Below are 26,399 nucleotides of genomic sequence, written 5' to 3' on the forward strand. Positions count from 1 at the left end.
AGCTTTTACATCTATGTTTAAGACCCAAAACTTAGATGACTCCACCACCCCTCCATGATCTGAAATATTCTCCAAGACCTTGCTTCTGTGATCCTCCAACCCATGCCAGCAGACCCTTCTTCCTGCATGAAATACCACTGAAGTCAGTGGGATTCCCCCTCAAGCACAAGGATCTGACTACAGGATTGGGGCCCAAGGTGGTCCTACATTAATTTCAACTTCCTAACTCCCATGTGAATTCTCTCTCTCCTGTAACACACCTCCACCAAGATTTTCTGGTATCGCCCAACACATTGCAGATAAACGGGTCTGCACTGCACTATGATTTTTTGCATTCCCTGTTAAATTCTTCAGGCTTTTCTGTGGTATGAAATTTACTTGGTGCTCCATTAGTAAGACCACACCACAGCTCAAACCTAGCAGAGGACTTAATGCATGGAGCAACAATGGGGGATACACACAAGCACAGCTAGTATGTATAAATGTAATAAACCATGGACAATGTTTTAAAATTACCTATGGCCAAACTCTACGAGCAGGGGCCCCTTCCACCTCCAGCCTGTGTCCTGGACATTTGTAGATCAGCTTTAGGACTGTTACGTCAACAAATCCAAACATCAGGAAACATGCAAGTCACATGAAGCCTTTAACCTTCATCCCACTTCCATTTCCTCCCATTCCTCTTTGTCCCTCCATCTCTTTCCACCCGCCTCCTGTGCTTGGACCAGCATCCCTATGCCCCTCTGCCAAGTTCTTTCCCTTTACCTCAAATCCGTCCTTAAAGCCCACTTCTTCCACTGATCTCTCTGTCCTCCCTCTGCACACTGTTATCTGTAATGAATGATTAACTCCCTTACCACTGCACACCTTTGGAGTGCCAGCCTTTGTTCCAGCAAACAGCTGATATACCTGGAATGGGAGGCACCAGCTGCGTTTTGCTTTTGGCATTTGGCAGCACTCAAGCAGTTATAAACATGAGGAGGTGCTCATAGCAAAGAGCTGTTGATGCTGCCAGTTAGGGTCAGTGCACCGGGTCCCACACAGATCAGTACACGTTCTCTCATGTGATACTTTGGCATCTGCAAACAGTGACTGAACAGTATGATATTCTGGCACATGTATCCCACCAAGACATTCAGGGAAGCATGACTTAACCTCCCTATTTTGGTTGTGGTGGGGTTGTTTTTTTTTGCTGCTCTCCATAATCTTACCTTAATGCACCACACTTACTACCTTGTTTTTTTTTCATCTCTGTCAAAACCACTGAAGTTAGAATCTTTTTCAAAGATCTGAGCAGACAAAAGACATGCAGCAATAAATATAACTTAAAGGGACATTGTTAGCCTTGTGTAGGACAACTTTTGGCTTTACAGATAAGCGTGGGGAGGGGAGTTACAGAACACCAACATGAATGCTTTTGTCTCAAACAGGACTAAAGGATATATTTTTAATTTAAACTTTTTTTCTGTATCATGACACATGATCCCTGAGCTAACAAACAAGAACCAGAATGAAACTGATCAGACTAATTTAATTGAGTCAGCAGAGTAAAAGCAAAAAGTAAACCAGATCAATGCTAAAAAATAAATTAGATAAAAAAATCCAGTTTCATCATAATCTAAGGTGTTGGTAGTAACCCAAAGGCTTTGGGTTTTAATATATATTAACAGCACTGATTTAAAAATCAAGCCAGGAGAAAAACAAAACCAGTCTTAACAAGCTAGACATTCAGAAACCCATTTTCTTGAAAAATGACTCTGTTCTCCCATTCCAGCATGAGTCTGTCTCTCCATGCTGGCATATGCCCTACACCCAAAAACTCTACTTCACACAGCCTGCTTTGAAGAAAAGACAACACAGAGGGGCCATAAGTCGTATTTGTTAAGACAGACACAGTAGGAATTTCTAACCCAGAAATTATCCCACCTGGGTCGAAAAATATCACATTCATTTCCCTTGACAGCACCAAGTGATCACACTGCTTCGTTAGCTATTTGTCTTGCTTTCCTTGGCAGCTGGCCTTGAAATGGGTTAATTTCAGAAGTGAGCTGTACAGGAAGTTGGTGGTCCAGAATGAAACAGTGACCGGGAGAATCTGGGAAATTTGATCAGCGTACCAACATTTACTGCTCATCGCATGGGGATTTGTAACCGGCTACAGAGGATTTGAACTCCAGTGGTGAAGTCAGAAAATAAATGGAAATGTTGCTCAGTGAAAGGACTGTGGAGTTTGGCTCTAGGGTCCAGATCCCTCAAAGGGATTTATGCTCCTAACTCCCACTGAAATCTGCAGCCTAAATATCTTTGAGGAGTTGGCCTAGGCCACTAGTTTGAACTGGGGTCTTGGCTGACCTCTCTGAAATGAGTTTCTGCGTGTCAGTCCAGTTCCAGGTGTCCACAAGCGTCACCTTTATTTATACTCTCGGCAGAGCAAGACCAAAGCATAAGTGAACTGTATTCCCCCTCTCACCCTTAGGAGGTGGGCCCTTCCTTTAACTTCCACACAGAGCAGGTAAGACACTAGGCTTTTAATGTCTCCACTGAAAGACTTCTACATCCCCCCAGCCTGTCAGCCCCAGGGGAGTCAAATTATCGATCTGGGAAAAACCAAGCAACGAGCTGAGCTCCTGTCCTGGGATTGGGATTTTGCAGTTTTGCAAAGATTACGGATAAACCACTAAATGAACCTTCTGCATTGGTGAGAAGAGGCGAGAGCATTGATGCTGTATGTCAGCAGGGAGTCATTTAAATGTGATCTAAAGGGTCATGATGAGGTCATCACACAGCTGGCTTGTGAATCCCCGCAGTACAGGTTCTGTTTGAGTCACAGTTGGAAAAAGTGATTGCACATCACTTCCCCCTTCTTAATTACTCCTGACCTTTCACTCGTAGCCCCAAAACTTTCCTCCAAGGAGCGGCACACCTCCTCATCCCCATCACAAAGTCCTCACGAACCAGGGACAGTGCTAAGAGGTATTGCTTTAATGAGGGAGTTATAAGGAGTTTAATGGTGGTGTAAACAGAGGCAGCATATAATTACATACCAGAAAGCGTGACGAGAGATCCTTGTAACAGCAGGGCTGTGTTAGCTGGATACACTTACAAGCATTCTTGTGTTAGACAAGGAACACAAATACCTGTGCAATAGGCATACCTTTGTGGCACATTTCATTAATAATTCATCTGAAACTGGAATGAAAACACAGGAACATATACTGACATTTACACCAAACACTGGCTTTTGAAAACCTAAATATTTCAGTACAAGCATTTTTGTAAGGTTGCCAACCCTCCAGGATTGTCCTGGAGTCCCCAGGAATTAATCTTTAATTAAAGATTATGTGATTTGATGAAACCTCCAGGAATACGTCCAACCAAAATTGGCAACCCTACAACACAGCTGCTAGCCAGTCAGGAAGGGCTGTCCGAGTACTTTCCAGAGACAAACCTACCTTGGAAAAATTGGAGGGTGGATTAGCTTCTTTGAACACACAAAGCCTTAAACAACAGCTAAGTCTCTGTTTGGGATTTTCCTCCTCCATCCTGAGCAGTTATTTTAAAAGTAAGGCTATAGATACACCTGGTGGGAGTTCCCTTTTCATTCACCTTTGTGCTGTTTTCCTCCTAAGGAGAGCGACTGAAGGACAGTATTCTTAGCTGCAATTTAGAACCGTCCTGCCTTGTACCACAACCTTGACATCAACAAAGTGTGGGTTGCTTCCCTTGTGCAGATGTATGCACAGCCTTAAAATTCAGGAATAGGCAAGCAGAGGAAGTGTATTAATAAAGCAGTGTGTGTACATGATATTGCGTTCTTACCTAAAGATCTGGTGAAGATGTGCCAGATGAGCTGGTTCGCAAAGTGGGAGATATTAAAAGAGGAAGTGATTTGAGAGCAGTAACTTTCTGTTCCAACCTTGTGTTGTGCTTACCGTTTCTGAAGAGCTGACAGGCTGTGTAATTTCTGGAACGATGAATCCTGGTCTCTCTCTTCCATTCTACAGCTGAAATTAGATTACCCAGACCATTCTGACAGTGCAGCATGCAGGGATGAGACGTATCCTGCTCGGGGAGTCTGTAAAACTACAACATTCTGAGTGGCATCAGCAAAAGAATAAATAGGCAATGAGAGAATCTACTCATGACAAGCAAAGACTGAATGTTCTGCGTTGGACTTGCTGTTCACAAATGCAGGCCCACAGCCCTAGGATGGAGCAAGCCACGAGAAGCAAATTCCAGCACTTCATGAGCCTGAGTGGGACCAATAAGCACTGGTACGAAGCCCCGCGGCTCTAGCGAACCCAGTGTTGTGGCATCCTCACTCTCCGCACCACTGGTGATTTGGGTTCTGTCAGTAACCAATGAGAGAGACACTATGACAGGTGGAAACAACCCATACGGAAAAGCATCCTTGGGCGTAGATATTTCACCTAGGTAGCTGCATTGAATGGAGGCTGGGGACAAGGTGTGTAGGGGATAGCTGTTATTCAGACATCTTTGTCACAGAACGTCTCAGGATCCATTCGTTTCTGGGTCTCCTGATGTACTAGGGCAGAGTCCTTCCCAGCTGAGCAATATTGGCCTTATTACCCCTTTACCTATAGATCTCGGCTGGTTATTTCACGGGTTTTCACAACAAATTTTTTGGTGGCCTTAGAGTGTGGCCACCGGACAATTGTTCCTAAAATACTTAATTAACTTTAGAAAAAAACAAATAAATATGCACATGTCCAAATCACAGTAATTTATTTGTGTAGGGTTTTTTTTGGTTGCAGATTCAATAATACAAGTAACAGATAGTTGTGTCTATTCTTTACTGGACCTATACAGAATAAAAACACAAATAAGGTGCTTTGCATGTTCTTGTCTTTTGTTGTTGTTTCTCCCCCCCCCCCCCTTTTTTTTTTTTTAAAGATTTGCCAGCTAGTAAGTCTGCTTCTGTGACAAGTGATATTTGTGTGTTTGTTAACAACACTTTTCACAGCAGCAGACTTGCTAGCTAGCTGGGAGGCAGTGAAAAGTGATATTAACAAACATACAAATATCACTTTTCCCAGCAGACTTACTCAGGCCTGGCAAGCCAGGTTAAGCCTTGGTCGGATGGAAGAGTGGGTAGGGAGGCAGCCCGGGCCTGGGGTGATAGGGTGGATGGGTGTGGGACCGGGGCATGGAGCCCACTGGGCCCTGCGACTGGGGGACAGAGGCTGCGGCCAGAATCTGCCGCCACACGGCCAGAACCCATGGCCAGCGCCCACCGCTGCGTGGCTGGGAGTCTGAGCTCCGCTAACCCTGGGAAGGTGGGGAACTCACCTCTGGCATTAGTGCTTTGGAGGGCAGGAGGGGCAGAGGCAGCAGCGCTCTCCCAGAGCTGTAAAAAACCCACCTCCGCGAGGGGAATAGCTCCCAGCACAGTTCCCAGCGCTGTAGCACTATCTACACTGCCACTTTACAGCGCTGAAACTTGCATCACTCGGGGGGTGTCACACCCCTGAGTGAGGAAAGTTTCAGCGCTGTAAGTGGCAGTGTAGACAAGCCCTAAATGACTTGCCCAACGTCAGAGGGAAAGCCTGTGGCAGATCAGGGATTTGAACTCATGTCTCCCAAGTCTGAGGCTACAGCCCTAATCGCTGGACTGTCTTCCTCTTCCTTTCCGAGCCCGTTGTTGGCATTCTCCACACCGTGTTAGGCTTGCACACCAATCCCCTTGCCAGGAACAACTCTAAAGTTTACTACAGCGATTGAGAAAAAAAACCAAACAAACCCAAACAACTGTTTGCTGAACATCCAGCACAAACCACAACAAAGGCGCGCCAGAGAGAGAGAGAGTGCTTTGGTCTTTAATGTAAATTTATTGCAATTGTGACAGAGAACTCGACATTATTCTGTCTGTTCCTTATTAATCATATTTGGACTTGCACTCTTCTCAAACCTCATTGGAAGTGAAAGTTAAATCCAGGTTGACCTGCTTCCCAGAGTGTTGGGCTGCATTAACTTAAAACCCACTCCACATTGGCTAGGAACAACTTAACAAATATTAACACACTGGATTTTGAAACAGGCCCTGTGACACAGCTCCCTGCACCCATCTGACAGAGGAAAGGCACTAGATAAACTCAGTAAGGGGCCAATTCTGCCCCTCAGAAGTCAAGGGGAGTTTTGCCGTTGCCTTCAAAGGCACAGGAGCAGCCTTTAGAAACAATCTCAACCCTACAGACAACCCCCAACAGGATGCAAGAGACACAATAGCAGCCTCATATGCCGTCCTTCCCAGTGCACCCGAGCTAGGCAACGTGTATGGAACAGGGAGGGGTCACAGATTCACTCAGGCACGTATGCCCACTTCTCCGCAATTCAGAGAACAACTGAGATCTGGAAACTCCACAAGTGTCTGCACCAGTTTTCATTTCACGCCTGCTCCCTCCTGCCCTGGTTCAGAACAAACAGCCAAGCAGAAGGGGGCTCCTTAGACTAAGGCGGGTTGGGCTATTGCCAACAGAGTGAACGATACGTAAGGGGAGAGTTTCCCAGCCCAGGGGCAAAGCCACCTTGCTCCCCTCACCCTAATAATGAACACGGCCAAGGCTCTCTTACTTACCCGTTAAACAGTTCTTTGCCCCAGGCAAACCGGGCGAGTAGAATTTTGCAAGGTAACAGTGTGATGGTTTTCCCCATTCTCTCTCCGGGGGTCAGGAAAGGACGTACTTTTCCGTCCCCACTAAAAGCTTTAGCCCCTGCAGGCTCCATGTGCGAGGAAAGGAAACAGCATGACCAGACCCCGCCCCCCTTCACTCTCCCCTCCAGAGAGAACAGGCTGCAGTCGTTTCAACAGAAACCAGGCTGAATCGGAGCTAGCAGAGGTCTGGGCGTACTGATGGTTGCAGACAAAGTCATCTGGATGCAGAAGGGCAAGTTCTTTGGTTCGCATTAAATCTGAATTAATCTCCCGTCACAGAAATTAATTAGGGAGAGCTAGTACGGTGCGTAAGAGGCAGAACACCACAGTCCACGCTGAGCGGGTTAGCTGCCAGGCCCGGCCATACTGACAGGGCCAGTTAGAACCGGCAGGTTCTCTTCACTGCTCCTATCGTCTCCATCTGCAAATGAAAGGGACATTGGGTGTCACCGCACAGCACCAGCTCCAGCTTTCACACCATCCGCCACAGACAGCAGAGTGGCACAGCGAGGCACTTCGCACTAGATTCACACAGTGAGCACAGTTAACTGGCCACTGGATCACGGGGGAATCCCTGTATGCACAGGTCTGGGGGGAGAACAAGGCTGGAAAGAGAGGGTCTGAGACTGATTGCTCTGGTGTCCCTTCCCCAACGCTGGCCAATTGCTAGCACAGCAGTGACAGCTGGTACAGAGAACGGGGCTAAATTCTGCCGTCATACTGACTTCCACGCATGTCTAGCCCTCCCCCTCGGGGAGTGCAAAAGGGCTTCTCGCTGGGGTAGCGAGGCACAGGGTGCTGATCAATCTGGAATATGGCTCAGCAGCCCAGTTTCTGCAAGGGAAAATCTCTTTCAAAGAGGGGAAAAAGGTGTTCTTGGTGTTCTGCTCAGGTCAGCTTTCCCTGTGCCCTGAGGGGCTCAGCAAGTGAGGGTCCCCAGGCAGCAGCGAGCGGGTGTATCAGAGCTGAATGGGATGCAAGCTCAGCAACAAGGCAGGAGCAGAGCCAAATGGTTTCGCTGTGCAGAACTAACTGAGAACCCGAAGACCTGACCGTATTCAGACTGGAACCTCTTGGGAAAGGGGCTGCCCCTTACTATGTGTTTGTGCAGCACCTCACATGATGGTGCCCCAAACTCAGCTGGGGCTCCTGGGTGCTCCTATAAGGCTAATCATAACAAGAGCCCAGCTTGTCGGGTGAGGTGAGACGGTGACCGTGGGCCCAGTGGTTCCGTATACAAAACGCGCCCCTCAGTGCATTCCTTTGCAGGCTGTGTTAATATACACAGAGTGCACCCATTTCATGCTCTGCTTCTTGGGGGACAGGCCCCAGGGGATACTTACATCCTTAAACACTTATCTTTCCCTCCGCTGGCTACTCGCTGTCCATCTGGGCTCCAATCCACCGCAAACACCTACCAACAAAGAGAGAGAGGTGCTCCCATCACTCCTTTAGGGCCACACAGCCCCGGTGGCAGGGAAGAACCTCAGGCCCCTGGCAGAAGACACTCCCCAGCTGTTCAGAGACTCTGATGGTGGCCCTCTGCCCTCTGTAGGCGGGTTAGTGTGAGCCCTTTGGCGAATGGCATCCTACCTCGTCTGCATGGCCGGGGAGATCAATGGCCAGCTTCCTCGTCTTGGCGTCCCACACCTTCAGCGTGCTGTCACTGCTCCCGCTCACCAGGAGGCGGCTGTCCGCAGACCAGGCGATCTGGTAAACCGCAGAGACGTGCCCTCTCAGGGAGGTGAGGTATCTGACAGAGAGGGGAAGGGGTGGAGATGGGCTGTTAGACACACGGGCATGCTCTGAATCAGAGAGATATAAGGGACATGCCCAAGGTCACAGTTAGCCAGTGGCACAGCAGGGAACCAGGAGCTCAGAGTCCGAATGCCCTGTTCTAATCACTAGGTGCACAACCTCAAAAGCAAAAGGTAACTACTCTGTGTGTGTGTGCAAGGCTGCAGAGGGGAAGGTCCTGGCTCAGCCATGGCAGTGAGACAGGCGCATTTCCTTCTGTGTTACTGCAGGGAGTGAACTGCAAACATCGCGTCTGTACTACAATGAGAGAACCTACTTTCCCGTCCTGCCATCCCAGAGTTTGATGGACTTGTCAAAGGAAGCACTGGCTATTATCCGTGTGTCTGGGGAGAAGAGCACTTGGTTGATCAATGCCTGGTGGCCAGTCATTCTCTCCAGCGCCTTCTTGTCCTCTGCTGGGGCCCACAGGAACAGCGTGAAGTCATCCGATCCAGACACTAGCCTTTCCGGTCCCTGCCCCTGCGAGAAACAAACAATCAGCACCAGCACTGAGCCCTGGCTCACACAGACTAAGCCTCTCAAAGCTCAGACGCAAACCTGACGCAGACAAACTGGAGGAAATCTTTAGCCAGTCACGTAGATTTATTTATTCATTGTTTTGTCAACAACAATGGTAGGAAGCCTGGCATGGGGGAGAGAGGGGGGGATTTCTTCACGGAGACTTACCCTGACTTGGTCGTACCTGTGCTGCGCCTTCTCTTTAAGTTCTGCCACTGTGTGCAGGAGAGAAGGGAGATTAGCGATCGGGAGGTTAAAGAAAACGTGTAACATCTCTAAAGCCAGGATCTAAGACATCTTCTCCCTCCAGATTTGTGACTCAAGAAGGATTTTGACAGGGACATTTTGAGGGGTTTAAAACAACGTCCTCTTCAGTGGGTCACACTTTTAACAATGAAATGCAGCGCTTGCGTAGCATTCCTAATCTGCGGTGCTCATGGTTTTATTTTCTAGACAGAGAAACGGGGGGGACTCAGCTCCCCCATGTGACCTTGGAATAGAAGCCAGGTCTTCTGACTCTTAGTGCTGTGCCCTACCCACTGGGCCATGCTACCTCCTCCCCCCGGTTCCTCTCCAGCCTGCAAAGTACTTAATGCTCTTACGGGTGCCGCTCATGTCTTGCGGGTTGACAGAGGCTTCGGCGGGTTCAAAGGCCCCTGTGCGGAGAACGTAGTCGGTGCTCAGAGCCATGGTGTTCACCCAGTGCCCGTGGCCCTGCAGGGTGCGGCAGAGAATTCCCTGAAAGCAAAAAAGCCACTGCTTAGAAAGGGATTCACAGGGAGACAGCAGCAGTGCAAGGATTAGGCCACAGGACCTCCTGGCTACACCTTCAATCAGCTATGGGCGGTGCCGGGGTCAGCTTCTGGCCCCACCTTCAATCTACAGGTAGCATGAGGGTCAGACCATGAGATGTTCCAGCTCCCAGCCCCACTTTCAATCAGTTACAGGCAGTGCTGGGGTCAGGCCATGGGATGTCCCAGCCCTACCTTCAGCCAGCCATGGGTAGCACCAAGATCAGAACACAGGAACTCCTGGCTCTCAGCCCCACCTTCAATCAAGGCCATGCTGTCTCTCAACGTCATTCCTGACAGACGTGAAGTCAAGGGTGGCCAGCTCTGCATCCTCCTTGCTGATGGCTCCAGTTTATGTTACCAAGCACCACAACCCACGGGGAAAACACACTCCCCCTCCCGCCAGCAAGCGGCGCCAAACCCACTCCTGCCGGGCTGTCATTTATCCAGGGGAGTTCCCATTTCTACAGCGGCTCCAAGGATCTCCACCCCACACAACCACCCAATTCCTTTGCCCATGGAGCAGACGAGATTCCAACTGGAAACAATTATCGGGGTTCCTTAAATCCGCCAGAGGGGGGCACTGCCGAGCCATGGGTGGCATGTGCTGCCTTCGACCAGAAAGCAAGCGAGCACATGCAGCTAAAGCCACGAGGCAATGCAGAGCCAGGATGGGCGACAACGTGGTTATTTCCAGCTTTTAGGAACAACAATTAAGGTTTGATGCATCGTTTTATTTGTGCTACCTCCCCGCCCAGGCCCCTGGCGTTGAAGTCAACCCACGCCAGAATGCCGCACTTACATCCTGGCCTCTCCAGACCTTGATGGTTCTGTCCTGGGAGGAGGAGAAGAGCAGGCCGTCTCCGCCCCACTTCACGCACGTGACCGACTGTGTGTGCCCGGTGAGGATCTTATCGCACCGGCCCGTGACGGTATCCCAGATGCGGATGCTGCAGTCCTTGGAGGCGCTGGCCAAGTAGCGGCATTCGGGATTTCTAGAAGGAAAATTGGAAGCCAGTGAAGGCGCAGGACAGCAAATCTGGCTGCCTCTTCCCGCGCATCGACCGAGTCTGCATCAGTTAAGGGCATCCTTACAGAAAGGCAACCCTCCGCTCTCAAGCTAAGAAGGCGCAGGCTGGTTAACGGCTGGCACCAAGCCTGCAACACAGCCACTGCACGCGCCAATCAAGGAGAGGACTGGCGGAGCCTGGAGTACAAGGCAGTGGAAATGCTGCTCATCCCTCCCTGCAGGAATGGAGCAAGGAGCCTGGCTGGCTGGAGACACTGATCCTGAGTTCTCCAGAGCACAGGCAGGATCCCCGACCTCCCCTCCATCCCCCGCTCCTCCTTTTATAACCAGTTTTCGTTAATCCAGTTAATTGTTTCCAAATCACTGGGATTTCCTACTGGGGAATTCAATTTGCAGGGCTCTGTCCCATGGGAGTTATTTTTAATGTTGATAACCTCTTGGATCATCGTCTACAGCTCCCCCCGGCCTCTCTCTGAGGTGGAGCTTTATCAGATGGAGGGGATAGAGAGCTTGTGCGGTTAATCAGCCTGCAGGAGAAATGAACCAGATGGCAGAGGCAGCTGGGGCTGCAGGCGGAGCAGTCAGTGTGGGCAGGGGGCATGAGGCACAGACACCATGCGGACTGCAGCTTTCCCCCTTTGCGCTCCTGCTGGGGAAGAGCATGTCTGGCTGCTTGTTACACTCCGGGGAACCGACACAGGGCAACGCTCACAGTCTTAGCACCCCCAGCCACCTTTCCCTATGGGCCTCTTCCACTGGGGGAATCTGCTTGGGAGAACAGTGGGCTACTGATCGGCACACAGGACTGGGAGCCAGGAGCACCCGGGTGCTAATCCCAGCTCTGACTACAAGGCTCTGCGCAGCTCTGGGTAAGCCACTCCCAGCTCCCTGCACTCTCCCCCGTGTAAGATGGAGGTAGCACAGCCTCACCTCCCAGGAACGAAGCTGGGGTAACATCTGCACAGTGCTTTGAAAACATAAAGCAATGGCTACTGAAGCTTACCCTGGCCTTTTATCCGTCCATCTCAAAGCTCGTTGGAAAGGAGAGCTGGCATCGCTATCCCCATTATACAGCAGGGGAAACTGAGGCACAAGAGAGCCATGCCAAGCCCAAGGTTGCATCACAGGTTGGGGGCAGAGCTGGGACTAGAGCCTGGGTCTCCTGGCTCCCAATTCACTGGCTGCTTTTCAGCGTCACTCTGCCACCACCAAGGCAAGGGGCAGGCCTCTCCTCGCTGGCAAAGCAAGGAGGCTGGCCAGAAGGTCACTTACATGTGGAGTGGTTCCCAACACAGCCACGTGATCCATTTGGAGTGTCCGGCGAGCACCCTGCCAATCTGATTCCCTGTGTCTGGGTCCCAGAGAAATATCTGTACAACAGAGCAAGCGAGGCGGCTAGATCACAGATACCACCCAACGTGCATCCCGGGGAAAGTCCACACAACGCACCAAACAACCAACCAGGGCCGCACAAAGGGATCTTTGCAAACCCCTGTCAATGAACCCCAGCAGCCTGAGGATCTCCTGCCCGGGGATGTGCCTCTGAGCCCCTCGTGGAAACGCCTGGGCGAGTAGTTAAAGTGCAGGTGTGTTCCATAGGCCTAGACGCGACGACTATCACAGGAGCAACCGGACGCATCAATCATAACCCAGCCACACCCAAGTCCCCTCCAGGCTGCAGGGTTTGAACAAAGCCCCAGCCGCGTTACTCCTTCCACGGCTGTCCGGGGGCAGACTCATCGCCCGGGAGGCTGGTGCTGGCCTCGTCTGGTTTCAGGCCATCGATGGGGGTGCGAGGGCTCCCCCAGAGAAGAAGAGAGCTCTCCATGAGATGTCTCCGGGGCAGATCGCCCAGGCCTGGCCCCACACAGAGGAATCCGGCCCCTCGCTGAGCCGAAGCCAACACGTACCTGACTGTTTTTGCACCCTGAGGCGAGCTTCCTGCCATTGGGAGACCAGGCGATGCTGAGGACCCAGTGCCTGTGACCTGCCGACAGGAGAGAGTGCAGGGGTGAGGAGAGCCCCCCATCCTGGAGGCGGCCCTGCCTTCAAGGGGCAGCTGTGGTTGGGGGGGGTAGGTCTCCCCTGCACTCGTTCCAGCCCGACTTCCTGCGCTTTGCTGGCTCACAGTGAGCTGCTGCTCTTCTTGTTGAGCTGTGGCCTGGGCACTTGCAGAGCACGTCACAGGAGGGGAACAGCCGGGCCCAGGAATCGAGGCAGCTTGCACAACATGTGCAGTGCTCACTCGGCGACGTGCCCCTCGCCCCACGCCAGCACCAGGCCCAACGCCCCGACTCCGTATGCAAAGTGCCCCGGAACGGGACCGCACTGCACACACAGGGGAACCGAGAGGGGGAGGCAAGTCACTGCAACGGGCCCAGCTCAGCAGCCTCCCCACAAAGGGAAGCCGACTTCAGTGAAGGCTGGGGGTAGGGAGCAGCGGCTGGGGCGACCCGGTGAACTCATCAGCATTGCAGCAGAGCCACCGCGAGCCTCTGGAGCAGGAGCGACTCAGGGAACCCAGGGGCCACGCTCTGGTGCCCGACGAGGCTATCGGGAGGGGTGGGCACAGACTCGGAACACCCCATGGGGTCCCCCCTCGCCCGCTGCACCCACCTTTGGCTGTGAAGTGTGGCGTCTCTGTGCTGAGGTCCCAGAAGCGCACGGTGGTGTCACCGGAGCCGCTCGCCAGGTACCTGAGATGGTGAGGAAGAGGCTGTCTGGGCTCAGGGTGGCAGGTGGTGCCAAGGCTCCTTCCCGGTCCATTTCCCCCCTCCCCATTACGTAGCCTGTCTCCCTGGTTCCAGGGGCTTATAACCTTCAGCAGCCCTGTTCCCCAGCCAGCCCAGCCATTCGGCACTGTCCTGCCTCCCCCCGGCAATCCCCAGCCTTCCTGCCGCCCCCCCTTACTTTCCAGTGGGGCTGAAGGCTACGGAGATGACAGCCTCAGTGTGCCCCTCCAAAGAGCTGGTGCATCGCGTCACCGCCCGCACTTTGAACACAGCCTGGGGCTGGTAGATGATGTCGAGGACTCTCTCCGTCTCCACCACCTGCCCCACCAGGGTCTTCTCCAGTGACGTGATGATTTCAGCATCATGGACATAGAAGGCCAAGGGCAGCGGCTCCTCCTGTATGACAAGAGGCACTAGCCAGGGGTAGATTTCGGCAGGACTGGCTCATACAGCCCTCCTGTTCTCCCCCCCCAGGAAAAGAGTTTGGGACCCCGTGTGCTTCCCGTTACTCCTTCCCAGGGCAGCACCAGGCTCGGGAGATGCACTAGCTCAGAATTGAGGCAGTGGTTGACAAATCTGTCCTGGGGTGGATGGGAAAGACAGACAGACACACACCCCTCTCTGTGCCAATCCCTCAGCATCCAGGGAGTCCTGGGGACAGAGCCCCTGGCAGGGTAGGCCCAGCAGTGCTACGAATGGCATCTATACCGCCAGGAGGAGCAGAGCCATGGGCGTGGCAACAGCCATCCCATTGCTCATCTCTCACTTTCCCACAACTGTCTGACTGGGGGCCCGGGCCTTGGCCCAGCAGGAGTGGTTCTAAGCATCCCAACACCGAGAAAAGCCCCACCCCTCTGTGCAAGCCCACTCCCCAGATGGGGCTGGGGTGAAGCCCGTGGATACCAGCAGTTTGCTGCACCCCCATTAGAGCAGCGGGGGGCACACAGAGGCCCCTTGGGACGTACCTTCTGGAGCAGCACGTTGCAGACTAGCTGCAGCTTCTCGGGCGTGATATCGACAGGCACGTCAAAGGGGGACCCCAGGATCTCGCCAGCCTCATCTTTGAATAGGATCAGCAGCCTCTTCACGTCCCCTTGCATCGTGGCGACCTGCAAGCGCATTCCTGCATCAGGGGGGTCAGCCCCACACCAGGCGCAGCGCGACTATAAATCAAACCCACCGCTGCCAGAGATCAGCACCAGCATAATCCACACAGCGCTGAGTACTCCGCAGCTCCCTGTGACCGGACACTCTGCATCTCCACAGGGACTGTCATCAGAGGACCTCTAGGTGCTTTTCTGCCATTAGCCCTCACATCTCTCCCCCTCCCCCGCCCCAGACCATTATCCCCATTTTACAGGTTGGGAAATAGACGCGAAAGCCCTGGGTCACCCAGCAGAGGCAGGTACAGAACCCGGGAAAACTGACACCCAGAGCCCCACCATCTACCTGCTACCCCGAGATACATTGTTAGCTTGCCCAGGCTGGGCACCGCCTGCTGCAGTGGGGTCTCTCCCACGCTCAGCAGCCCCCTCCTGGCAGCTGGGGGGGATTTAAACACCACCCCAAGGTCCGGCTTTACAACGGGAGGGACGCCCTCCTCCAACCCCAGGAGCAGCTAGGACTCCCCAAGGTAAGGAAGCGATGGGGCAGGGTCCCTCTGTGGGCTGCTCTGGCTTCGTTTGCAGCCACGGGGCTCTCCAGGGGGGCAGCAGGCAGCTCTTGCTAGAAGGGTTTTGGTTAGGGACACCTCGCCCCCTCCCCAAGCCCCAGCAAATGCCCCACTCACCTGGCCAGCCCCAGCCATGTGTTTACTGCAGCCCTGCCCACGTGGAGAGGAAGTGGTGAGCTCATCTCTGTGCGCCTGGGCTGCAGCCCGGCCCGGCAGCTCTGCTTCCACCTGCTGGAGAAGAGAGGCTCTCGCAAGCGATCCTTGGCCAAAGGGAATTGCAGCTGTGATGTAGGGGCACCATCTGGGTCAAGCTGCCATAGGACGAAAAGAGTCCCTGGGCAGATTTCTGCACGAACAGCGTGAAGGAGAGAGAAAATAACCAGCCTTAAAAACTCAGCGTCTGATGGCAAGGTGTCAGGAAAAGAGGGAATGGAGAAAAGGATGGGAGTATTTTAGTTATTTCACTCCAGATTGTAAACGACAGACGCACCAAATGAGGGCACAGGGTCTATCCGGGTTCTGGCAGGAGGGAAGCATCACATGTTTTTCAGCTTCATGAATCGTACCTAGTGTGTTTAAGAGGATCCAGCCACGTTAACAGGCCTTAAACCACTCCACAAATGGCCTCACCTATGTTACCAAGATCACCTTAGCTTAGTCACATGTGTTGTGGTAAAAATGCAATGTACTTTTCTACAGCGACTCTGCTTGTTCGCTTTTTGCATCTCTTAGCTGGACAGGGAAAAGAGGTGTCTCAGTTTCACTTCGTTCTCAGACTGTCATGGTTTAGACCATCTGCAAAATTTGGGTTACAAACCTTGTCAAAGACAAAAATCTATTTCTTTTGGTAATTGAATGGAAACCTCTCTCTCTCTCAGACTCTGCCTCCTCGGGTTTGTAGAGCTTAGACGTGGCTTTTACCAAACCTATTCCGGGGCCCAGTTCAGCTTGGCAGCATCCCTCTAAAAAGAGCAGGAGCCTTTAGGTCTCAATTCAGAGATTTATTGTGGTCAGTGACCTCCTGCAGACCTCAGGCCTGAGAGCCTGCCCAGGAATTTCTGTATCAAGTCCATAACTTCTGAGAGAGCTAAAGCATCTTTTAGAAAGACCTGCAGTCGTGACCCCACAACATCCCTCATCCTACGATGAGCTCTGTGCAGGCAGAACGTGCGCCCACGTGGTCCCTCACAAGTCCGTTCCCATGGAGCTCGTTATAGGATCAGGGCCTTAGACAGTACATACCACCCTCTTCCATTAAGCACCATACTGATTGTAATCACTTTTTACGCCTCAGCAAAGACTCAGCAGAGAGCTGCAGAAAATATTGGTACAGTCTGATATTCTAGTTCCAGATCATTTTGACAGATTAAAAAAAAAAGAGGAATAATCCAAATCGTTTGGGAGGAAGCAGAGTCGCTTTGATAAATTAATAATACCTAGTGCTAAGTTATGTAGCATTTTTCATGTTGATCTCAAAGCACTTCACAAAGGAGATCAGAATCATTCCCTCCCTGCTCACAAGAAGTATCAGATCCTTTGTCAAACTCAGAAAAATAAAATTATGGTCAGTCCTTCCCACAGCTGTTTCCATCCTCATTCCTGGTCTTTCTTGTCATTGATTTTATCACTAAGATACTGGTAACATTTTCAGAAGCACTTAAGTGACTTAGGAACCTATGGCTCATTTTCAAATGTGATGTAGCACTTTAAGTCAATGGGATTCAGGCTCCTAAGTGCCTAAATCACAGGCAAGTTTGAAAATTGTATCCACTCTCAAGATTTCACACTTAGTCCCCCCTCCTCCATTTCAGAATTGTAGGATTTCCGCCAGTGAAGGAGCCGGGCATAATATGAGGGTGCTGGGACGGTTTCCCCTACACATCTCACCAATGCCCCCCCAGCCTGGCCTGTGACACCCCACTATTCCAAACCCAGGCTCCCCACTATACACAGTCCCACAAACCCCTAACCTCCTTGTTATTTCCAACCCTGGCTCCTTCCCGGCAGAAGAGACTACCATCCTGCTGAATCGTTTCCAAGTTTTGCAAAGCAGAGAGACCAGACCACCACCTGACTTATTTTCACTTCTGAAGAGACAGAACTTAAAGTCTCCAGAGGCAAAAGCCAAATGCATGAACACGTTCTACTATCTACCTAAGGGTGCTAATTACTGTGATTTGGGCACCACATCTACCCCCAGAACGCACTGGATCAGAATTCTCAGCCTTTTTCACAGCGCACTCTGCAAGTCCTTACTAGCAAGACTGTTTCATAAATGATCCTCTCCCATTCGTGATGCCACAACATCTCTGTGGCAACAAGAGCTGGTGCTCCCATGGAAAAGCAGTTTCATGTAGTTTTTGTTCCTTTCAATGGAACGGAGCAGCTGGAAATAGGAAGGAAGCAGCACTCTGGGACCAGTCAGCTCTCCATCGATCCCCAGCAATTTCTCCAGGGATCACAGACTGGGAACCCCTGTCCTAGATTTCTCATTATCAAGAGGCTTTGTCCTGTACTCAAATGTCCAGCAAGTGGGATCCTTTACTTACATATTCCTCAGAAAAGTTACAAACCAGGGTAGGACTTGCTTGGATTTCCATCCCTCTTTACCGACATCATTGAATTAGCCCATGTGTTGCATGACGCACCACTTTCTGGTGCGTCGTGGTCCCTTTTTGATTCTTCTACATGGAGAAACACTAGGATTTCCCTAGTGTTTCGTATTTTGAGGGCACCTGCTTGCAAGAAGTTGCCAGGTGTGTAAAACTGTTTAGGGATAGCTATCTAGATACTTAAATGGCCCCTACTATTACAGTATTGGAGCACCTCAATTTTTGCTGTACTTATCCTCATCCCACCCTGTGAGGTAGGGAAATGCTATTAGTCTCTCAGGTCCTGTCTGTATAATGGGAATAAGTGACTTCCCCAAGGTCAAACAAGATGTCTGCGGCAGAGCAGGAACTGAAACCAGATCTCCCACAAGCCAGTCTAGTGCCCTAACCAGTAGGCCATCCTTCTCCTATGCATCTTCTTGAGAACATGGGTTCAATGATGCCTTGATGTAGAGCTTGATTTTAGGCTGTTTATCCCCAACAATTAGGCTTGTGAGCAAAAGCATCAGCATTTATAGAAAAAGGAAACAGCATTCCAGGCTGGAAAGAGGTCATCGGCTCCAGCCATGCACCACCCAAACTGCTGCTGTCCCTGCATAGCTAGCTTTGCAACTCTCTGCTTATATGATAGAACCTGAAGAAGCGGCTTCCTGGAGTGTCTCCCCACCCAGACACACTGGAGCAAAGGCTCTGGCTGACACACCGTTCTTCAGTGTGGGCTACAAGTTCTGTGGCAGCTTCATTTAATTTTTTTTTAAATAATTAAATATGACAACGAACAATGCAAGCCAAGCCAGAGCCCTGCTATTATTTATTCTAATCTAAACATCCCATTAATTTCGTATCATGCCCACAGTACCAGTTTTCAATAGGCAGCAGATTTGTGCATACATAACAGTGGGGGAAAGGGAACCTAGGGTTTCCAGCAGCCAGGGAGGCAGTTTGAGAGTGTGGGGTAAGTCCCTTAACTGCTGCTGGTGCTAAAATGGACAGAGAAATAGTTGACAGCTAAACTAGCATTGCTCCATTTGAGAACCAGCACCCCATTATAACAGGACGGAGTTCACAGTTCTCAGGCACTGCAGCACTTCACAATTACTCCACCTTGATAAGCATTTCTGCGCAGCACAGGGCCTGAAGTACATTTCTACAGCAAGGAACAGACAGGGCTCTGGCATCTATAGTGCCCATTCCAGGGTTAAATTTAACAACCTAGGAGCCACTTTACAGCAGAAAGGTGGTGCTTTCAAAGATGCCTCTCTACCACAGGCATGCTTGCTATGAATGAATGCAGGCTAGTTAGGTAGATGCCCACGCAACAGGAAAGAGAACAGAAGGGGAATAGAATGAGCTTTGCCATTAAATCTCAAAGAACAAGGTCCTCATTGTCACCCCTGAAATTCAGGTGCAGAGAGAGGCAACATTTCAGGAGTTTAGGACACGAGCCTGCGTTATGCCATAAGAAGGCAGTAGCCATCTCCCACGTCAAACACGTGGTGGAGGAGTGCAGTTAGAAGACTGGAGGGTGAACTGCAACAACCTTGCTGCTCTCCATGATGTAACAGTTTGATGGCTGAAAAAAAAAAACCCACAAAAAACTAGATATTGACTTGTGATGCAAACAAAAGAAGATTTTGGGGAGCATTAATCAGACTAAGTGGCTACAGAAGCCAGCACCCAGGAAGAAAAATGACTCAGTTTAATTTGTTTCATCATAGTTTAGTGGTGGCATTTTCTAAAATTGTGTAACAAAGACCAGGTCCAATATCATATTTTTTAGAGCATCTCCTCGTATCTTATCTTCATTACAGATCCTGATTAAATGAGCAGCCAAACTGATCTGTAGGGAGATTTAATGGACCTGCAGTTCATTGACATTCACCATAAAGAACGAAATGGGCTGGGTGCCGATAACTTTCCCTTCCAGCACAGCCCAACTGGAATACACCCAGAGGAACAGAGGCTCATCATATTGCAACCTTAGATGCCCGTGGGCAACAAAAGTTCTGAGTGCTTTATGGAGGGAAAAGAACGGATTAATGTATGTACACCCTGAATGAAGCAACACCCACTATTGCTTCCCTACTAGCTGAGAACAGCCTAATTCTTGAACAGTGTTTAATGTTTGCCAACTGCTGGAGCTAAGTAGCTTAGACAGGAATAGTCATATTACCTATAAGCATTAATTTGACAGACAGTCTAGACATAGCACTGGACTAAGGGTTAACAGCCCTCAGAGAGTTAGCTTTGCTTATGAAGGTTGGTAGATAAGACTTGATGCCATTTCTGTGTGTAGGTTCAGGGCCTTTGCTTCCATGCTATTCTTCCTTGAAGTATTTAGCTGAACCTGGTGAGTTTACATTTCCTCTGAAGCTGGATAAATGGCTAATGTTGGTAGAGAGCAGTTTGGATTCAGTGATAAGTCTTGGCTTTCCCAGCAGGAAGAGATTAAATTCTGATGCAGCCAGAAACAAAATACGGTGTTACTGTGTCTGTTTTCCAATGCCCCACCATGACTTTAAGGAAGCGTTTTCTCCTTTCCTGCCAAATTCCATGATCCTGCAGTGGAGTCAGAATCCTGTGCTTGTGACAAGTTGCTATGATTTAAGTGCAGAACCCCTCAGAAGCTGGGCTGGGAAGGAAAACTTGTTGAAACAAATAATTCCAATGATAAAAACACAAGGCTCCTCACTGCTAGTTTTCTACCATCTCAGAACTTAAGCCGAGTAAACTGTATACCAGTCTTTATTCTGATATACTCTAGTAGACAGCATAGATAGCTGAGTTTTCAGTAACTTACTGTGGTGTCCCAAGTGAATATTCTTTGGCATGTTCCATTCACTTGCTGTAACAGTACATAGTTTCTGCAACCTCAGTGTAACTACAAATGTCACATGTCACCAGGGACTTCCACTGAAACATATCAGTAGGATGTAAGATACATCAAAGATGCTTTACCACCATAACGGTAAAGCTGTAACTGAGAATCTGTGACGTCATACATATGCGAAATCACAACAGACATGGGCATAAGGTGATCACAGACTTGCAGACAAATCTCTTATCACAATAGCACAAAGGATCAATCGCCTGAGTTTTCCAAGTTGATGCATATGCATGTAGTATGGATTTGTCAGTGTTTGAGTGTAGCTGTCATGGTTCTACAGAAGCCTTCTTGCTTCAGTCAGAAGCACTGCATTACCGAAGGTAAGAGGAGAGAGACACGTCATAAGCCTGAATTGTTAAGAGCTGTGCTCAATTTTCATATTGTATCCAGGACATTGCAAAGGTAGTTGGCTCCCCACCCTGTACCACTGCATGGACAGTGTGATGCTGAGTGCTATTCTGGGGCAGCCCCACAGGTGTCAGTTCTCCCAGAAAATCTCACTGTGCACACACACGGTAACTGAGTTACAACTTAAGTCTTTCTACTCTTCCAAAAGCTTGTTTTCCAAACCAGTGATCCCCTCAGGAGCATCACAGGTACTTATGCTATGCTTTTCTAAATTGATGCTTAATTTTCTTTCAAAAGACCAAGTTTATCATATTTAAAAACTTCATTTTGCTAAGCTTCTATGCATAATTTCCATCAGGAAGAAATTTAAACTAGCCAATATATGGACATTTCCATTAAGGATACCGTAAGTCTGGCCCACCATAACTAACCAGCCAAAGAGGTATTTCAGGATTCCTTTTTTTCATAAAAGCAAAGAGGACACCCATGCATAAAAGATATGTAGGAAAAATCAAATGCCATCAAAACAGAAAATTGACACAATTTTTAATATTTATATATTTTAAATCAACACAATTAAATATAATATGTTTTAAGTACATGAATACTTGGGCATGAGAGAAATAAGAGGTGGTACATAGTACCAAAAACCTTATACACAGCCTTTTTGCTTCTTCTTAGACAATACACAGTGTGCCTCTATACAGTCAAATATTGCAACAGAATAATATTTGCTAGTCAATCAAGACTTTCTGAACATTGGAGATGATTGAGAATTTTTATAAAATGATTTTTTGCACAATCTTGAGAAAACAAAGCAATCATAATAAAATAAACCCAAACCAGAAATGCTTCACAATAAAAATACAGCGATAAAATAACGGAGTGACAACTTGAGTGCTTCAGATGCTCTGCAGAATCACCTCACTGGTCTGGCGACCAAGAGAGACGTAGTATGGTAGATGCTGTGGCTTTTTGTTTAAAACAAAGGCTATATAAGTTGCAAATGCTGAAAATAATGAAGGGGAAATAAAGGCAAAATGTCCTAAAACTGAATGATCTTTTTTCCTTAAAAACAAACATCTGGGAATAGATATGGTCTCAGTTTGACGACAGCACATTATGGAGAATGGCAGCAACTCATAATGGGAGTTATTTTATACCTGCATGATGGAGAAGTAAGAAAATGGAGCAGAGTCCACTGGGCACAGTCCGCTCAGCACAGTGGGCTGGACTCAGATCCATGAATCAGAAACTGAGGGCTGCACAGGCGAGAGATTGGTTTGTAAGTCTTCTGCATACTAGAAGCAAGGAATGCGTGTATGCAAGGGTAACAGCTTGACTAAGGGCAGAAAGAGTTACATTGTCCAGTCTTCATTCCTGGCCATTTTATGCCTTTTTTCAAAATGAATGCAGTTATGAAGGAAGTAAAATGTATTTATTTATCTTACAGTTGAATACTCATCTAGTTCAAGTAAGGAAAAATATAATGGGTATAGCTCTTTCGATCAGTCACTGCCAATGTATTCCTCATCTCAGGCTGACCTCTCCAATGCGTAAGATTAGGGAAGCTGCCCTGTGGCCTTTACAGTTGTGTGTTTAAAAATTACAAGTAGTAGTAGAACTAGAAACTACAACAAAGCCTTCCCCCCTCCCCAGTGTGGCCCATGTCCCATTGCAGATATTGTGATTAACAGTCCTTCCGAGATGGGGTAAAGTATTTGTGAAGCTGATCACAGTTTTCCAGTGACATGTTAATGAAGCGCTTCTTCATCTCTTTAAAACCTTCATTATTGTGAACGCCACGTGCAGTATTAAAAAAACAACATTACTTTGTACTTTGTGGAGGAGATATAGGATTGCTCCTTTTTCCTCCTCCCTGATGAGGGAGTATCAGCTGTCTGAAGTAACAGTGTTTTGTTTTCATTGGCTGTGTTAAAGAAGACTCCACCAAAAGGGAAAAAGTTCACTCATCTTCAAAAGCAGAACACCAGATTTCTTGCTCTGGCATTTCTAAAATCATAGCTGGGAAAGGAAACACAGAATTAAAGTTCATTCTAGACAAGGTGGCTGAAAACTGTACAGATCAACCATCTAGTACAGGGACAGACAGTTGTGGTGTAGGCAAATGTTTGCACAAAGTTGGCTGGAAAGAGTTTTTGATGAGGAAGAAACTTCCAATCACTGCAACTGTACTTGCTTAATTTGAGTTCCAACTGTCTGCAGCCACTCATTTTTAAAGGCTCTTGTTTTTAAAATGTGAGTGTATTCCACGTGCCCTTTTCATCTACTCAGATGGGAATTAGATTGTTTACAGACAAACGTAAGTAGAGGGACTTGTATAAGTCACTCATCTCACTGCCTCCAGAAACAAGACGACAGTCACAAACCTATGTTTTGAGTAGACACTTAACTCCTTGGTGATGATGGTGCAGAGATGCAGGTAGATTTCATAGGTTACCCTGCGCCTTCAGAAATTTTGACTACCAATACCAAGAGATTAGTGAAGAGGAATACAGCAATCAACTATATTGTTTCATAATAAAACTGTTGCATTAGAGGTTGTTTCATAACCTGGACTCTTGTGTAACTGCAGAAAACTAGAAATACTATTAAAAAAAATATTAAACACTTAAACATAATGCTAAATCAAAGCCAAATCTACCGGGCTTCCCTATTTCTTCATACCATAAATGTAGCACAGTGATAAAGTTGGTGTGACCAATAAGCAACAGCTTTCAAGCTTTTAAATGTTTTATTGGTACATTAGGCAAGTATTTTAGCACTCAATATGAAATAGCAAGTGGGAACTTACTAAGACATTCCAGTATTGATCACCCATCATAACAAGACAACCTCTTTAATTAAGATTGTTTACAAAGATCCCAAAGGAACAACAATGAACACGAGAGGACTTGTACAATTGTGCAACTATGGACAGATGCTTTCTATCAAAGGTATCTATAAAGCACCTATTATCTTGGTGTCTCAGCCATGAAACTCTTCCACAAGCAAGCCAGTCATATAGTCTGAAAAGCTGATTTCATGTTAATGAGAACTCTCAAGAAATCTTGCACAGTGTACAGACACACACTCTAGTTATCAAACTCACTAGGAAAAGTGTGCAAAAGTGCCATTCTTCCCAAGCCAGACTGGAAAAGAATAAGATGGTTGAGGCTCCTGTATTTACCTTTGTAACTTTTTCCAAAGGCTGGTCATTTTGTGCCTGCTGCATAACATCATTGACTATCATCTTTGCTATCCTCCAAGCCATCTCTTCTTGGGCCTAAAACAAAGGAAACTGTTTTCTGAATGTAAGTTGTTTGAAATTGTTAATTCTTAGAGTCACAGGTCCAAAAGTGCTTTTACTACAGTCACATTTTAAACCTTGTAAAAAGCAGTATTTCTAAACAGGGCTAATCTACCCATCTCAGTGACAGGCACAGTCTTAGATTTACTTTATAGGGAGCTGATCAGTCCTGAAGAGGGGAATCTAGTCTTCAACCTAGATGCAGTGGTCACTTCACAGCATCACTATAGAACAATTATCACCATCTGTGCAAAAATGGATGTTACTATCTGTAGCTGGAGGCTCTTTGAGATGTGTGGTTCCTATCTGCATTCCACACCTGGGTACGCACATGCCCCATTTGACTGAGTCTGGATTTTTTTTTTTAAATGTAATTTATTTTTTTACAAGCAGTGTCCATTGGCCTGCCCGTGCACCGTAGCTCCTTGTGCTCTGAACCAATAGCATAAAGGGTGGTGAGGGCTGGCACATCTCCAGTTCCTATTCTCACAGTCCAAACAATCGGCAGCAGAGGAGACGGAAAGTGGGTGGTGGAATACAGATCAGGACCACACATCCTGAAGAACCTCCAGTTACAGGCAAGTAACCTCCATTTCTTCCTCAAGTGATGGACCCTATGCATATTCCACACATGGAAGATTAACAAGCAGTAGTCAGACAGGAGGTGGGTGTGAGGTAGAGATAGCTGACTGTAATACTGCAGTCCCCACAGTTGTATCCATAGTGGAAGACTCAACCAGAGCGTAATGGCTTGTGAAGGCATGCAGAGATATCCAAGTAGCTGCCCTACATCTCTCAGGTTATGTCTCTCCGAGATGCCGCAGAGGCTGCTCGCCCTCTGGTGCAAGGAGCCCTCGCCCCCTCCAGAGGAGGAATGTGAGCTAGTTGGTAACAGGGTAATACATCCCTGACCACAAACCTGTAGTTACCAATTACATTAGTGAAGCCAACCAGCTGGCAATGCCAAAAATCAAACTGTTCTCGCAACTGCATGGACGTCATTTATGTTTGCTGAACATTTTGGCACAGGACAGTTAATGAGCTAGACTAGTGGAGGACTGTCAGGCAAAGAAAGTGGTCAGGACTGAGAACCTGAGAATATTCTTTATCTGTAATTGGAATTGTAAATCCACATTTTTACACTAAAAAAACGGTGCTTGAAAAGAGGGCATACCTCGTCTGTGTTTCCTTGCACCCATTTCTTCATAGCTTGTGAAAACATGGACCCTTGAGGGAAAAAGGAAAACGCATTCAAGGCAAATATTAGTAAACTCAGCCAAGTAGTCTCATCGCCCTACTCTGGAAAAGCCTATCCAGGCCAGGGACTGGGAGACTCTTCTGCTAATGCTGGGGGGAGCTGAGCCAGTGAAGACCTTTTTTTAAAGTTCAAATGCATAAGAGGTTTTATCAGCTCAGCTCTTAGCCAATTCCCACCCCCTGCCATGCTCTCTCGATAGTTCAAATCCCAGAAATTGCCCACAACACTCCTCCTGCTGCTGAGTCCCGCTGGAGCAGGAAAGCAGGGTCTGGCTGGGGAATGAGCATGGGCTGAATGTATAGGACGGTCCCTCAAGCATCTTCCCGTTGCTTAACAAAAATACATGGACTGGCTCTGGAGACAGCAGAATCCTGCTCATCTTGGCTGTTGCAAGCAAGGAAGAGGGCAGCTGCTACTAAACATTTACAGATGCAAATGAGGAAGGGGAAAGCAAACCTTTTGATTTCTTTACATCAGGTTCCGGTTCCGATTCTCTGATAAACTGTCCGAGGTCACTGACTCTTCCAAATGTCATCTTCCTGCAGCAAGAGGCAGTAGACAAAGCTATGCAGGTTAACCGGGGTGCAATGTGAAAAACTGTCCAGTAGAAGCAGAGCAAAGGCTCTCTACAGTGGCTGAGAAGTCCTTGGGCCCAAAAGCCAGGGCTAGCGTTTTACCATCCTGGTATTTTCCCTCTTTCATCTAAATCCCAAGTTTATTTTACCGAATGCATTTCTAGAAACTCAATAGAGGTACAAACCTCAAAATGA

General features: G+C 48.5%; 1 protein-coding gene across 5 annotated transcripts in view; it reads right to left on the reverse strand.

Moving 5' to 3' along the window:
• Positions 1-5,815: 5,815 nt before the first annotated feature.
• The window catches only part of AKAP10 (A-kinase anchoring protein 10), a 48,606-nt gene continuing 28,022 nt past the window's right edge, over positions 5,816-26,399 (reverse strand). For 2 of the 5 annotated variants that reach the window (XM_044993880.1, XM_044993878.1), the window contains 16 exons: positions 26,086-26,168; positions 25,546-25,598; positions 24,252-24,347; positions 15,332-15,445; positions 14,508-14,651; positions 13,721-13,938; positions 13,427-13,506; positions 12,721-12,797; positions 12,083-12,180; positions 10,583-10,775; positions 9,592-9,727; positions 9,158-9,204; positions 8,748-8,950; positions 8,267-8,426; positions 8,017-8,087; positions 5,816-7,094 (listed from right to left, as the gene is read on the reverse strand). In XM_044993880.1, coding sequence (XP_044849815.1) covers positions 7,082-7,094; positions 8,017-8,087; positions 8,267-8,426; positions 8,748-8,950; positions 9,158-9,204; positions 9,592-9,727; positions 10,583-10,775; positions 12,083-12,180; positions 12,721-12,797; positions 13,427-13,506; positions 13,721-13,938; positions 14,508-14,651; positions 15,332-15,445; positions 24,252-24,347; positions 25,546-25,598; positions 26,086-26,168 — 1,786 coding nt within the window. In that variant the 3' untranslated portion in view covers positions 5,816-7,081. Of the gene's footprint in view, positions 7,095-8,016; positions 8,088-8,266; positions 8,427-8,747; positions 8,951-9,157; positions 9,205-9,591; positions 9,728-10,582; positions 10,776-12,082; positions 12,181-12,720; positions 12,798-13,426; positions 13,507-13,720; positions 13,939-14,507; positions 14,652-15,331; positions 15,446-21,596; positions 23,087-24,251; positions 24,363-25,545; positions 25,599-26,085; positions 26,169-26,399 lie in introns of those variants that run through there. The other 3 variants (XM_044993879.1, XM_044993882.1, XM_044993881.1) reach the window with 3 other exon arrangements.

The sequence above is a fragment of the Mauremys mutica genome, chromosome 19 (assembly GCF_020497125.1).
Source record: "Mauremys mutica isolate MM-2020 ecotype Southern chromosome 19, ASM2049712v1, whole genome shotgun sequence".
Lineage (NCBI taxonomy): Eukaryota > Metazoa > Chordata > Testudines > Geoemydidae > Mauremys > Mauremys mutica.